Genomic DNA, 15,000 nt, shown 5'->3' with positions numbered 1-15,000 from the left:
TAAAAAGAGAAAGAGCAAAGGACATGAAGACCCATTCTGCGGTCACTGGCGGCGTCAATTATATAAAACACTAACAAAAAGGAAGTCAACAAGTAAACAAGGAAATAAAAACTAATATGAGAGCAATAAAAACGATAATAAAAAGAGGAGAGGATCCAGACGACCACCCTGAGGCTCCTAGTGACGCCACGAATGCAACAGAGAGGCTCGTATTCTTAAACTTTTCATTACTTCACCTTCACGTTTTCAAAAGGCTTTATTCAAATTTACACGAGTTTTTAAGTTTTTTTTTTGTGATTCTATACTCCGAATGACACGATTTGTGCATTATTAACTGTAGAAGCACTCTTGAAAATCCCGCTAATCGTCTCTATGGCCTTGGAAAACAGTCGTGGTGAGAGAGTAGAGCGATACGCCACCAACCAGCACCAGCCAGCCAGAACTCGTATTCAGAATCTCTTTACTCTCACACCATGGCTATTTCCAAACGCCACACATGACTAAACCGATTTCTTAAGAGTAACTGTCCTGCTAATAATGTAAAGGAGTTGTTAATCTGTCACCACCACCATAAAAACACCCTTAAAAACCCGTGTCACTTCATCTACAGCCTTTTGAAAGTAGTGAAGTGGCAAGAAGTGTCTCAGAAAATCGTCCCAGGCTTTCTCCCGCGCAGGACAGCTTGGGGAGGGCGCCGCGGGGAGGGAGGCGCCGAGAGGGACACCTGCAGGGGCTCACCTCGCTCCGGGACACCAAAAAAAGAAGGGTCTGGTCGAGTTTCTCTTTCCGTGCCTGTGTTTCTGTGTGTCTGTTTCTCTTTCCTTTCCTTCCGGACACTCGCGACCCCGAGGCGAGGCGAGGCGAGGCGAGGCCGGAAGAGGCGGTGCGGTAATGCGGTAATGCATCCTCTTCCTTATCCTCTTTGTCTCCAGTTTGTGGGGTGTTTCGTGCTTTCTCTCTCTCTCTCTCTCTCTCTCTCTCTCTCTCTCTCTCTCTCTTTGTCCATGGTTCTATTGCGGTTTGACAATAAACTAACGAAAATAAACTCGTCGAAGCCTCTCTCTCTCTCTCTCTCTCTCTCTCTCTCTCTCTCTCTCTCTCTCTCTCTCAGTATAGCAATTAACACACAAAAAAAAAATAATGAACTGGATCGTCACTTCATAACACACATTCTCTCTCTCTCTCTCTCTCTCTCTCTCTTATACCATGTAGGCTTTTCACGGGAATTTCTGGGCTAAAGGGATCTCTCTCTCTCTCTCTCTCTCTCTCTCTCTCTCTCTCTCTCTCTCTCTCTCTCTCTCTCTCTCTCTCTCTCAGGCTACTGTTTGCTGTCCCTCCACCTCGCCTCACCCTCCCGCCTTCCCGCCCCTCATTACCTCTCCGCCAGGTAAAAACACGCCTCGCTTCTCATTTAGGGCCGGAAATCGTGCGTAACAGTCTCTTTTCCTCTTTCCCCTTTCCTCCTCCTCCTCCTTTAGCAGTTTTCCTCATCAATATGTCTTTACTTCTCCTGTCTGCCCATCCTCCTCCTCCTTTCATCAAATTATTCTCTCTTCTTTTTTATCATCATGATTTTGGGTATTTTTTTCTACTCTCGTACGTATCTCTTCCTTTCCTTTTCTTCCTCCTCCTCCTTTTCTTCATCCTCTGTAGTTTTATCTTCGTTTCGTCACTCTTTTCTCTGTCTTCCTTTCTTTTTTTCCTACATGTCTTCTAATGTCTTCAAATTTTTTTTCGTTATATTAATATCTTATGTCTTTTTTCTATATTTCCTCTTCTTTTTCCTAATCCCTCTTTTCTTTCTTCCATTTATTCTTTTTCATTCATTAAATAGTTTCGTTCTCACCCACACGATCTTCTTTTCTCTTCCTCTCTCTTCTCTTTCTACTATCCCTTCCTCATTTCCTTATTTTCTTCTCTTTTCCTCCTTCAGTAGCACCTCCCTCCTTCCTTCCTTTCCTCTTTCCCTTACCTTCCTCTCCCACAACCTTCTTTCCCTTACCTTCCTCTCTCACAACCTTCACTCAATCATTTCATTTCACCTCTTACATACTTCTCAACTTTCTCCCTTCCGTTTCCACCACTCCCTGCACACTTCACTCTTAACCTCATTCCATCTACCCCCCTCTCAATTCTCCTCTCCTTCCTCTATACCCCTCCCTTGTAATCCCAAATATTTCCCACCCTCTCATGCTCCACCTCTCCATCATTGTAACCTCCTTAGCGCTCCCCCTCGCCGCTATTCCCTCCTCCCTTTCTCTCCTGTTTCCTGCTGTTCACCCAATGATTACCGGGCGCCAGAGGGCAGGGCTGGCAAGGGTCACGAGGGCATCTAGTCACGCGGGAAAGTGGGGGGACACCATCAGGTGTTTTCAGTCTTCCCTCCCTTAAGGTACAACTCCAAGTGGACTCAAATTTCGCTCTGGTATGGGTGGAGTGGGTGGAATAGGTGTGCTTATGGAAGAGTAAAGGTGTGGAGTTTGTTTCTGTGTGTGGTGATGAAGATGGAGCAGGTGGAAAAAGTGGTGGTGGAGGTGATGTGTTTCTGGAAGAGGTGTGTGGATGTTGGTGAATGTGGATAAGGTGGGAAAAGATATGGTGGAAGTGGGGTGTAGGCAGTGATTAATGTTCGATAATGTAGGTGAAGGTGGAGGAGGTGGCAGAGAGAATAAAGTAGAAGACTAAAGTTTCTGCAAGTACTGTATAGATGAAAGTGGAGGCGGTGGAAGAGAGGATACACTCGTAGTGGAAGAGTGTAGGAGAAGAATAATGTTTCTGCAAGTGTAGATGAAGGTGGAGGAGGTGGAATAAATGGTACCAATGTGTAATGGAGAAGTGGATTCAAGTTTCTTTATATGATCGTGAAAGTGGATGAGAAGGCAAAGAGGTGGAGGAAGTGGTGAGCAGAGGGAGGAGCAGTGAGGGTCTGAAGTCTGTGGGTAGTCAGTGGTGAGACTGGGGAAAGTATTGGGAGCTGGAGAGCAAGTTTGGGTGTACATAGTTTTGCAGTATATAATGGTTATGGGATGTGGGTAGCCTTATAAAGATAAACTAGATAGATAAGTAGTCAAAGTATAGTAGGTGTCATCACTGTTACGAATACTGCATCTTTGTGTGGAGCAGCGGTGATACAGAAAAGTGATTGGTCAGCCAGAACGAGTGGACGGCAGAATACAAACATCACCACAAGCCAATACTAAAAGCAGAACTGCATTGCCTACATATACTTGAAGCCCATCAACACTACAAGCAGCAAGACACACCATTGGATAGGAAATATAACTCTTACTTAATAAATATCACTTACATATATGGTACCTTAACCCTTTCACTGCTGGGTATGGACTGAATGACACACTGCCTCAGTAATCTGATAATCCAACATTGTAAAATTAAAACTACAGGGAGTAAGATGTATAAATTATGGCTAAGAAGTATTTTTGGTAGTTATTCTGTATATTTGTACCTCATCGTTTTATCTAAGGACAGAAAGGTTCAAGAGTTAGATGATTGAGAAAATGAAATGATAAATAATAAATTAAAGATTAAAATTCAGACCTAATGCTTAGTTTCTCAAATTTCTCTTGGTTACACATCCAATCTCCTTTCTTTGCCTTGAAATGGAGTCTTGCATCCACTTTTATTTTCTCTTTCTCTCTTTTTTCTCTTAAATTTCACTCAGTCATGTCTCAGAAACAGCTTTACGAGTCGGTTTAGTCCCATCACTCTGACACCGGGATGCTGAGTCATGTGTTTGTGTAGCATCCCGGCACCAGCACTTCATTCGATGGATTTATTGCACTTTCCACTTTTGTGTAACTTGTGACTTGCAGCTTAGCATCATCACCATTATCAACAACACCAAACTTATCATCATCACCATTATCAGCAACACCAAACCTATGATCATCACCATCATCAGCAACACCAAACTTATTGTCATCGCCATTATCAGTAACACCAAACTATCATCATCACCATTATCAGCAACACCAAACTCATCATTATTACCATTATCAACACCACCACCATTATGAGTAACACCAAACTCTAAAATTCAACCAAATGACAAAACCAGTTGTGAACCATCTCAATTTCAGTCAACTGTCTATATATTCTAAGCCACACAAGATAAACTTATCACATCTATTCTTGATCACCTAACCCAAGCAAGATACACTCATTTCCTGATGGCCTATTCAAAGCCACTTAAGGTAAAATCATGTCATCTTTTCCTCTTTCTGTTTCAAACGTCTTCAACTAAACTCATTTCATCTCCTGAGCGTCAGTTCCAAGCCACACCAATCAAACTCAAGTCATCTCCTCCTGACTGTCTATTCCCAGCCACTACAACTAAACTCAAATCATATCTAACTGATCATCTAATCCAGGCCACCCAAACAAAACTTCTTTCATCTCCCCTTTGCCAATCAACCATTACTCCCCAAACAGCCACAAGGAGACAGGTAACACTGATGCTCCACCAAGTAATCAGGTTCACTGCACTGCAATGTAACAATCAGGAGACTTAAGCCATAACAGCCAAGAAGCGAGTGCAAAGCCCATCTTGCAGCACATTGCAGCAGGAAGCAGCACAACAGTATGAGGCTGGCAGAGTGCTGCTGGGTCACTGCCTCACACAGCAGGGAGGGAGGGAGGGAAAGAGGGCAAGCAGAGCCGTGCAGCCTCAATAAAGACATCTAGAGACAGCTTTACTGGCAGGGACGGGATGGGAACAGCCTAACTTGGGGCATTATTTTTACAATCTTATAACACCAATAAATTTCATATTTTAGGATCTTAAGTTATGATGGTTTAAAACCTCAAACACTGAATTTGTAATGATCAAAAAATGTTTTTAACAAGCTTTTAAAGAAAAATTTTCATTTTATAAAGAAATAACAGTCATGAATATAAAATTGAAACATTCTAAGCATAAATTTTCAGGTTTCTTGCTTGCACAGTACCCAGATTTTGAGTAAAATTCTTTCAAAGCACATGTTAATATTTAACTGCTTAATCAGAAACAACCACCTTGAACAAAATTAAATTATGTAATACATCTGTGCAGCATTTCCTTCCTGCTAAGTGTATCACCACAGGCTGCATCTAGCAAGGCATGCAGTGTCAGGCTGTGACAACAGAGGCACCAGGTACTTACATGACAATGGTGAGTGAACGGCATTCAGGTATGAGTTCTGGCGCACCACCCCCTTGGAGCGGGTGGTGCCTCCTTCCTCCATGGACTGTGTGGACCACAGGCTGCTCATGGATGCCTGAGAGCATATGGAGTTTGATCTCTCCCTCTCAAGCACATCTGAAGTGAATTTTCCAGAGCATTAGGAAAAAGAAAAGGTAATTCTATGAAATTCTAAAAAAATGGGATAAAACATGTTTTTATTTGGAATGCAAACCTTGAATTATCATGCAAACAATGATGTGTAGCAGCATTAAGAATATTCTTAGCTAGTATAAGAAATGCCTAAAAAAAATTAAAGCAGGTGAACTATTTTGACAGCATAGAAAAGTGTTATTCCTCAAGCAAAATGAACTTGACACACACACACACACCCTCACACACACACACAAACACACATACACACACACACACACACACACACACACTTCTACACTTTTGTCACTCAGGCTTATAACAGACTCAAGACTTGTCAACAGTAGTGGCAAGCTGTGGTCAATGAACTAATACACGAACTAATACTGTGTGGGTGAGTTGCAGCCAAGCATCGGCCTACCTGAGTCACTCTGTGGACGGGCTCCTGACATGTGTGGCGGCGGCTCACAGTGGATGTGCGGGCCGCCAATGGGGATGACGCGGTTCGTGCAATACCGCACTGTCTCCTCTTCCTCCCCGGACGGAGGAGGAGAGCTTTTGTCTGTAAAGGTCATACCAGTGTGACAATCTTATGAGGAAATGGTGAAGCAAAATGAAACATGTTGAGAAGCTGAAGCTGAAATGAGTGAAGCACAGAACAGTTAGCCTATTGATGCAGAGGACAAAACATTAAAAAGGTGAATCATACTTAATTACATTATTCTTGTAGTGTGTAAAAATCATAAACTAACAAACAAAGCAAATGAACAAGAAACAAATAAAACTGAATACTTGAACAAACAAAATCACTACAAAATATCTACAAGGTCACAAAAATAAACAAATAGAAACTCATAACATAACATTGACTTCAGTGGCAACAAAATATATAAAATGAAAATAAAGAAAAAAGTACAGGTGGACAAATACAGGACTGGAGCACCTACAAACTACACTACTGGAACCTCTACACACAAAACAGGAGGGCCATACTCACCATACCCCGGGGAATAGAGTCGCCTGCTGACGGGGAAGACAGAGCCTCCGTCAGAGAGGGACCTAAACACCTTGGGGGGTGAGGGGGACATCTCCTTGGACACCACTACACTGCGCACAAGCTCAGCACTGTTGCGCTGCCTTGGCACATTATTGTACTGGGTGCCAAACTCAAACTCAAAACCTATGATTAGAGAATACACAAAAAACAAAGGACTGTAGCAGGACCATACAACAAAGCCTGAGGGACAAACAATAACAAAAAAAGGAATCATCATGCAAACTGTGACTCAAAGATGTTACATATATTGTGTTGTGTTATGCAAAATTCTACCAACAGTACAAAATAAAACTAACAAATCAATAACAAATAATTACATACACAAAAAAACTTATCAATTCCACACATGTAACTCTACAATCAATGACCAACACAAAATTATACAGGAAAAATTCAAGCTTTTTAACCAAATACATTAGAGAGTAAAAATTCAGCTGCACAATAAAGATATTAGTAAGCTGGAGGTCAATAATGAGAATAAATACTTACCATACTTCATCATTACTTTTATCTATCATTTATCTTGTCTAATTCAACAATCAAAGATGAAATACAATTTAACAATTGCCATAGTCTGCCATGAAATCAAATGCAAATCTTACCTGGAGATTGTTGGTCGTCATCTTTCTTCTCAAACTCCTGCTTCCTCTGCGCCACGTTAGGGATCTTTGTGCGCTGAGACAGCCTAGACAGCTCAAAGCGATGGAACGCTGACTTGGCTGGCGTTTCCTTCTCCAGCTGGCTGTTCTCAAACTGCTTTGCTCTCTTCGAAACAATCTGCAGTTGTTTTATGCGTTCATTATCCCCAACCCAGGCAAGAGGGACAGGGCGGAGGATGCCAGAAGACAGGGACCTCTCGCTGCCAGTGGGTGTGCCTGTCAAGGACCCGTCGCCTTGCTTGCTGCCTGACCGACTGGCTAGCGAGGAGTTTGATCCATGCTCTGGTATCGGAATATTCTCTTGAATTCGAGACAGAGTTGAGGTGAAGCCCTTCCCATACCTAGTGTTGGCCTGACTAGTCTCTGCGGGGCTCCCTACATAAGGCTTGGGCACAGCATTACCCACCAGAGATCGAGCATTTTGTGCTGGGGCTTGGTTCTCACAGTCTTCATATTTCTTGCACTTGTCTGACTCCAGCTTTCCTTCACCTGTCGGCAGTGATGCTCTCCTGTTCAGTTCATTGGGGTGAGTGTCGTGTTTGGTGCCCACCAGGCAACTGAGGGCCTTAGTTATTGAGCCAGGGGAGGGGGGTGTTTGAGCTTGTGGGGGCGGCCACAGGGGTTTCTGGAACTTCTGTGGGTTGACGTGGTAGTCTGTGTGGATGACTGGTGCCTTGCTGGCTGGAAGCCAGATTGGCTGGTTGGGCCTCTTCAGAAACTCTTCCTTGCGCTCAACATTCTTTTTAATTCTATTAATAACTTCTTGAGTTGACTTGTCATTGGACTGACCACCACCACCACTGCCACCACCATTACCTTCCCTGGTCCCTGTCAGTGGCTCTGTCAGGCTTCTTCTGGTGTACAAATTGTGTTTCTTGGATGTGTGATTATGTGATTCACTCTTTGTGCTGCTGATACTCTGCTGGCTCCCGTACAGGCTGCCATCCTGTGACGTGTTGAGGTCCACACGGTCAGGCTGGGTGTGCACACTGACGCTCCTCATGGGCACCTGGTCTGACTTTAGCCGTGGGGGAGAGAGAGACTGCACGCGCACCCTCTTGGCATCAGCTTCTCCAACTGCAGAGGTCTTCCTTCCATGGTGGCTCTTTGGAGTGGCATCATTACCTTGAGAAGCATGCATGTTGTTTCCTCTCTTACTATCATTGGTGTTATTGAGCTTGCTTTCAATGACTCTTGTCTGCACAACTTCATATATTCTCCCATCTGGGTCTCGCTCCAACCTCCGGCTGTCTCTGATGCTGCCTCTCCCTCCCATTGCTCGGTCCAGGATGGGCTCGTACACACCAAAGACAGAGGCATTGGAGGGCTCGTTAGAGGAAGCATTAGGCTGAGTACTTGGAGTATTTGTACTTGGAGGCAGGGGACTCTGCTTCCCTGCTGTAGAAGGCACACGAAGAGGCACAGCGGACAAAGTGTTTTGAATAGTGTGGACAGCTTGCCTTCTGTCAGCCGACCCAGGAAGGGACTGCTTGCGACTGCCAGATCCCTGCTTCTCAACCCCTCCACTCGACAGTGAGTGCTTCCTTGGGCCAGGCCAGTACTGTACTGCTGCCTGGTTGGTGGGTGTGGATGACTGTGGGTGGATGGGGATGTGTGCTCCATGGGGCTGCATCACTTTTGGGGACTGGTGGGGGCGCTGGTGAAATGGAGGGTGAGCCATGATGACAGTAGCCGGGTGAGCTCCGGTTGACATGGCAGACTGGTGAGAGTTGAGGGATGACTGTGAGGACCAGGCCGATGAAAGACTTGCAGGGTAATGTGAGGGAGGCACGGCAAGGGGCGGCTGACTCAGTGAGGCTCCGGTAGGGTAGTGGATGAGGTGCTGGGGAGGCAGGTGGCTGGGACTTGGCATTCTTACATCCAAGTTACTCTCAGGATTGTGTGCTGTCTCCCCAAACACCTGCAAGTAGGAAACATGTTCAGTTTTGCTTTTTATTTCAAGTAACATTGCTTCTCTAAATCTACCTAAACATGACACCATGCTTTATGCTTTGTCTCAACATAGAAACAAAAAATACAGTTGATATCTAATATATTCTACAATAATCCTGAAAACTTCTCAAGAAAGATAACATGAACATAAATAGACATGAGACATTATACCTGATGGAGTATTTGAACAAGCAGAACAGTTTCAAAGGCATTTGTTCTACGGTTAAATTAATATTTCAACTCTCAGAAGGAAAATTTCAAGACACTTCTCTAATTCTGGATGATGCTTTTGACTCTTCTTAAGTGACTGGCACTTTTAGTTTGCCTTATTATTATTATCATCATTATTATCTATAACCTTTTGCAGCTTTTACTTGCAACATCACTTACAGAATAAATAAAAAGTAAAGCATTCAAAAGTAAGTTGGATGATTATTTTGACTCTACTTTTGTGAATACACCTTCAGAGAATCTTTTTTTTTTTTTTTACCTTTGTCTAGCCCTTGGTCAAAGCACTGGTTACATAAAACATACAAAACTAGGCACTCAAGGAAAGACTCAATCAGATTTCATGCACAGACAGTTCCCTACTTGATCTCTCTCTCTCTCTCTCTCTCTCTCTCTCTCTCTCACACACACACACACACACACACATTTACACTCTTGATAACAATAATAATGTTGCTGCTACAACAACAACAACAACAACAACTGCTACACTCCCTCACACACTTCCATTCCCCATTCCCTTCTCCTACTACACTTTACTCATTTCATTGTAGAGAAATGCCTGGAAATGTTCTGAAAACTGTGGTAATTGAGTGAAGTATTAAGGGAAGAGACACTGGGAGGGGGGAGGCACCGTCTGGGTATGGATTTGATGACGTGAAGGAGGGCATCTAAACACAGACATCACCATTTCCTCTTCTAAGGCACTTTGTGGGTATTTATGCATACTCGTGGCTAATTCTGGCTTTCCTACGCTATCTGAGTCTCGAAACGCAGGGTGAGTATAGGTAAACATTGATGACTGACCTGGGGGGAGGGCATGGGTGATGTGCCCCTGTGGCCCTATAATTACGTACGTAATTCATTTTGAAAATCGAGAAAAGAAACAAGGCACCCAAACTGAAATGCACTACATTTTCTGAAGAGGCATATACTTTAACTAACACCCAATATATATAAACCGTACCGGGTCGAGGATCAGCGGAGAGAAGTCCAACAGACGGTTCGTATTTCCCGCCAACGGCGCCACAAAAACATTAAAATAACAAGAAGAAAAAACACAGCCAGACTACATTATATTACGTTTTCTGAAGACAAAAATTTCTACTTTCCACACATATAAACAAAACACAAATTTCTCGCCGTATAAAGAATTCTTATTTTTCATTTTGGTATAATGAAAATCTTTAATTTAAAAATACAAGTAGTTAGACTAAATATTGTTAGATATCGTTACTTGGGTCATGTTCCTCATATTTTTCCAGTCTTATAGCAAACACAAAAACAATCCAGGGCGAGAAAATAAAAAAAATAGTTTTTTTTGTGATTAATCAGTCATTTCTTTCCAAAAACAAAAACACAGCTAGACATGATTGTATTATGACTTTAAACTTGTTATACTTTGCTAGTAACATATCTCATGTCAAAACAATACCAACTCAGTTAATAAAACAGAAAAAAATGGTCCCTAAGGCTGAGATGGTTTTTTTACGCGTTTGCTGGCTAACTCCTCCTCCTCATCCCTCCCCGTCATACTCCACCTCTCCCCTCCACATCCTCTTACTCCACCTCCTCCTTCACCCAGAGTCATAAAGCACATAGAAACACATGGAAAAGCCGAGAGATTACCCTTAATGTGTCCTGTGGAATTGTTACGGTAACAGTGGTGCGGCGGGGGAGGGGCAAAGCCGGGACGGTGGTCGTGTCTGGCTGTCAGGCTGTCGAGGTGCCGAGGAAACCGTGGTGTGGTGATGTGAAGGGTGGTGTGGTGTGGTGTGGTGTGGTGCCGTGTCGTGGTGGTGTGTATATATGGTGTGGTGTTAACAATACTCTGCCACAATTCAACTGTCCAGTGTGTGTGTGTGTGTGTGTGTGTGTGAGCGCACGTACGCTGGTGGGTGGGTGGTGCTAATCAGAAGTTGTATAATTAGTGTTTAAACCTTAAACTACTACATGTGTGTGTGGGGAGGGAGAGTGTTTGGGTGTGTGTACAACCATCTTTATTTAATTAGGCATCACAGAGTGTAATGCCAGCTGTCCCCCTTTTCTACATGCTGTTATGACGTGTGTGTGTGTGTGTGTGTGTGTGTGTGTGTGTGTGTGTGTGTGTGTGTGTGTGTGTGTGTGTGCCGTGCTTGGGCTGCTCGTGTCGGATAGCCCTGGAAAAACTGTATTACGAGTGCATAGGCCTATCACTGTGTGTGTGTGTGTGTGTGTGTGTGTGTGTGTGTGTGTGTGTGTGGGGTAATGCCATATATGTTGCCGTCCAGCGGACGGGCGGTCCCTTGGTTGCCCGTGTTGCCACGCACCACCGCGATGTACTGCCGTAGCCAGGCGGGTAGGCAGGGTGAGTTTTTCGCGTGGTTCTTCCCTTCGCTGGCTGATGTGTCTGCCGATGTCCTGTAGTAGGTCGGCGAAGACTGAACCCCGTGGGCCCGTGGCTCGTCTTCAAGGCGTGACGCATAACATCATAACGAAGGGTTAGTTAGGACCGAGCAGCGCTGACGTTGACGTTCATCGGCCGCTCTAGCGGCTGCCCAGCGGCAGAAGCACAGTTAGGGAGGTGGTGCTGGCGTATGTGTTAACGCATGTGGCGTCCCACATTAGGTGTGTGTGTGTGTGTGTGTGTGTGTGTGTGTGTGAATATCGCATATTTGCACTTAAATTGTGATATCAAAAAAGTAGTAAAATATTTCGTCAAAATGAATGGAGAGTTACTAAAATGGTAGGAAACATACGGAAAATCCCAAGACTAGTAGTTTTTCAGTAAAATTGTTAAGATCTAAAGACGATATACCACATTCCAAGATCTTGGGAAAATCCTAGAGTGGCAACACTGCAAGTTTTACCATACAACACAACGTAATACACACACACACACACACACACACACAAAACATCCTTAACGCCCCGACAACCCCACCTCCAGTAAGCCCCGCCAAGTCCCCTCCCTGGCCACGCCTCATCCCGCCGCAGCTAAGATAGCAGTTTTGAGTTTCTTCCAGATATTTCTATGTGATTCAAAGGCTCGCTGTGTAGGAGCAGTGGAGAGAGAGAGAGAGAGAGAGAGAGAGAGAGAGAGAGAGAGAGAGAGAGAGAGAGAGAGAGAGAGAGAGAGACGGGGGGGAGGATTAGGAAGATAAAAGTCTGGGAGTCGGGAGGAGGGACGGGGAGGAGGATCAGGGGAGGGGAGAAGGAAGCCTGTGATACACGTCAGAGGCAGCTTTAGCCAATGACAGCTGCCATAAAAAAAGGAACACAGATGTCACTTTTACAATTAGAAAACTGCTTCAAGTAGGGAGCCGACTGTGCATTATACTGTTAAGTGATAGTACAGCAATAAGTTATCTATCTTATCTATTCCACTTTACCTGCTGAAGAAGATCCTGCTCCCGGGGCACCACCAGCAGCTGCAATGTGGGCGGGGAGCGGTAGATCGTGGCCACAACCTCCTGGTAGGTACGGGAGCCCACACTCTCACCATTCACACTCACCACGCGGTCACCTGCAACCATCACCATCACTATTACCATGACTGAACATCCATGAACCAGAAAGGCCGTCATGAACATACAATCTTATTAAATTAAACCTTGCAATATATATCAAGATTAACCCCTTCAGTACCATGACGTGTTTCCATATTAATCTTGCTTATTATCTGGTGATTTTATACACTTCAGAAACTCAAGTGGGGATTAAAATAGTGAAGACTGTGACGATTAACCTTCTTACCTCCATACACCTCTAATGTAAATAAAATGGTCTGATCGTACACACATCTCAAGGTAAAAATATGTCTCAGTAATGAAGGGGTTAAAAAAAACAAGAGCAAGATTGAAGATATAAGGGAGAGTTACCATGACCTCTCTCTCTCTCTCTCTCTCTCTCTCTCTCTCTCTCTCTCTCTCTCTCTCTCTCTCTCTCTCTCTCTCAAACTACAATCATTTAAGACCACAGTAATTACCACTGACAACACCTACCGTACACCAAACGATAGTGCAAAATCTTAAAACACCAAAAAGGAGGCGAGTACGATAATAGTATAAAAGACCCAATAACTTATGCAGCTGTGAAAGACGATGCTACTTTTAAACCCGCACAATGTGACAGGAAAATGAGCCCAGGGTAGCGAGGGAGGATGAAGCTGTCAAGAGAAACCGCCGCCATTAACATTATGAAATTCTAATGAACTAATGGATGCCAAACTATCATGATAATGAGCCTTGTTCTCTCTCTCTCGTTCTCTCTCTCTCTCTCTCTCTCTCTCTCTCTCTCTGGTCATAAGGGTTTGAAAATTCTTCAGGTAACAGTACATGAGAGAGAGAGAGAGAGAGAGAGAGAGAGAGAGAGAGAGAGAGAGAGAGAGAGAGAGAGAGAGAGAGAGAGAGAGAGAGAGAGAGAGAGAGAGAGAGAGAGAGAGAGAGAGAGAGAGAGAGAGAGAGAGAGAGAGAATGAACCCAGCTGAGAAACAAAATCTTACGAGAAAGAAAACCACAAAAATGTTAGATAAAAAAAGACAAAAGTAAAAGTAAACAGAAGGAAAATCACAAACGAAATATAACATGAAGTAGTAAACAATCAAATAGTTTCAAGTATCCACCGCATTTTTTTTATATATATATTCTTATTTTCGTATTTCGTATTTTTAATTTTGCATTCTTATTTTCGCATTCAAAAACTTAAATATACATTATTTTAACATGTTTTTCTTTTATTTTCACATTTACACGTCAAAAGACTATTTTTTTTCAACTATATTAGTAACTCTTAACTGGAAGTAATCTTATTTACTTTACTACGAAGAGTACATAAATAAATAAATACATAAACAAGTGGATGTACAAGCTAACGAAAACCAATTCACAACATAAACTATGAAAAAAATATATATACATTAAACAATTATATAAAAAAAAATGAGAATGAGAACGGCACGAGAATGAAGATCAAAAGCAAAACTAAAAAATAGAAAATAGAAAAAGAAAAAAAAAAAGAGAGAGAGCAGGAAAGCAAAGAAAACGAGAGTCAATCAGGTAGAAGGACCAACAGCAGCACCCACCTGTTCTGAGGCCGGCCAGGTGAGCAGAGGAGCCTGGCCGCACGTGCTTCACAAAGATGGTGTCCAAGGGGTCGAGGGAGGACAGGGGCTCCGGAGCTTCCCCATGTTCACCCAGAAGCTCCTGAAACACAAAGGCACCGTCAGTATGTATCTCACCCACACAACCTTATCTTTAAATACACTCCAGTTCTCTTATTTCTATTCTGACAGCTAAACACTTCACCAGTTCACTTTCCACTCACATACTTTGGTCTCCTTACTGATACTCTGACACCTAAAATCGTCAGAACACTTCAATCACGCCCTCTGGTTATCTTATTTTCATTTTGACAGCTAAACACTTAACCATCAGCACTTTTCACTCACATATTTGAGTTTTCTTACTTGTATTCTGACTCCTATATGCACCAAAATCGCCAGGACACTTCTCGCATTCCCTCTGGCTTTCTTATTTCTATCGTGACAGCTAAACAATTCACTTTTCACTCATATTTTGGTGCCCTTACTGATATTCTAACACTTAAATGCACCAAAATCGTCAGGACATTTCGCTCATATCCAAAATTACGAGAAGGCTAGTCAAAATTACGAGAAGGCTAGTCAAAATTCAGGAGATGTTCTGGCCAAAGGTAACAAAAAAGACCGCAAAAAATGAAAATAACTAAATAAGAAGGCCCAGTGAATAAGCTAGTCTGAAAAGAAATTTGTT

The 15,000-nt window shown here is 43.2% G+C and overlaps 1 protein-coding gene across 11 annotated transcripts in view; it reads right to left on the bottom strand.

Annotated features, from left to right (window-relative positions):
• The window catches only part of LOC123507127 (rho GTPase-activating protein 21-A-like), a 257,305-nt gene that overhangs the window by 110,597 nt on the left and 131,708 nt on the right, over positions 1–15,000 (bottom strand). For 10 of the 11 annotated variants that reach the window (XM_045259723.1, XM_045259724.1, XM_045259726.1 and 7 more), the window contains exons 3-8: positions 14,292–14,412; positions 12,601–12,734; positions 6,992–8,969; positions 6,330–6,512; positions 5,754–5,894; positions 5,162–5,317 (exon numbers count right to left, since the gene is read on the bottom strand). In XM_045259723.1, coding sequence (XP_045115658.1) covers positions 5,162–5,317; positions 5,754–5,894; positions 6,330–6,512; positions 6,992–8,969; positions 12,601–12,734; positions 14,292–14,412 — 2,713 coding nt within the window. The remainder of the gene's footprint in view (positions 1–5,161; positions 5,318–5,753; positions 5,895–6,329; positions 6,513–6,991; positions 8,970–12,600; positions 12,735–14,291; positions 14,413–15,000) is intronic. The other variant, XM_045259725.1, reaches the window with a different exon arrangement.

The sequence above is a fragment of the Portunus trituberculatus genome, chromosome 21, assembly GCF_017591435.1.
Source record: "Portunus trituberculatus isolate SZX2019 chromosome 21, ASM1759143v1, whole genome shotgun sequence".
In the NCBI taxonomy this organism is placed as follows: domain Eukaryota; kingdom Metazoa; phylum Arthropoda; class Malacostraca; order Decapoda; family Portunidae; genus Portunus; species Portunus trituberculatus.
Note: the sequence above shows the minus strand (reverse complement) of the source record. Positions and strands in the feature narration are given on the sequence as shown.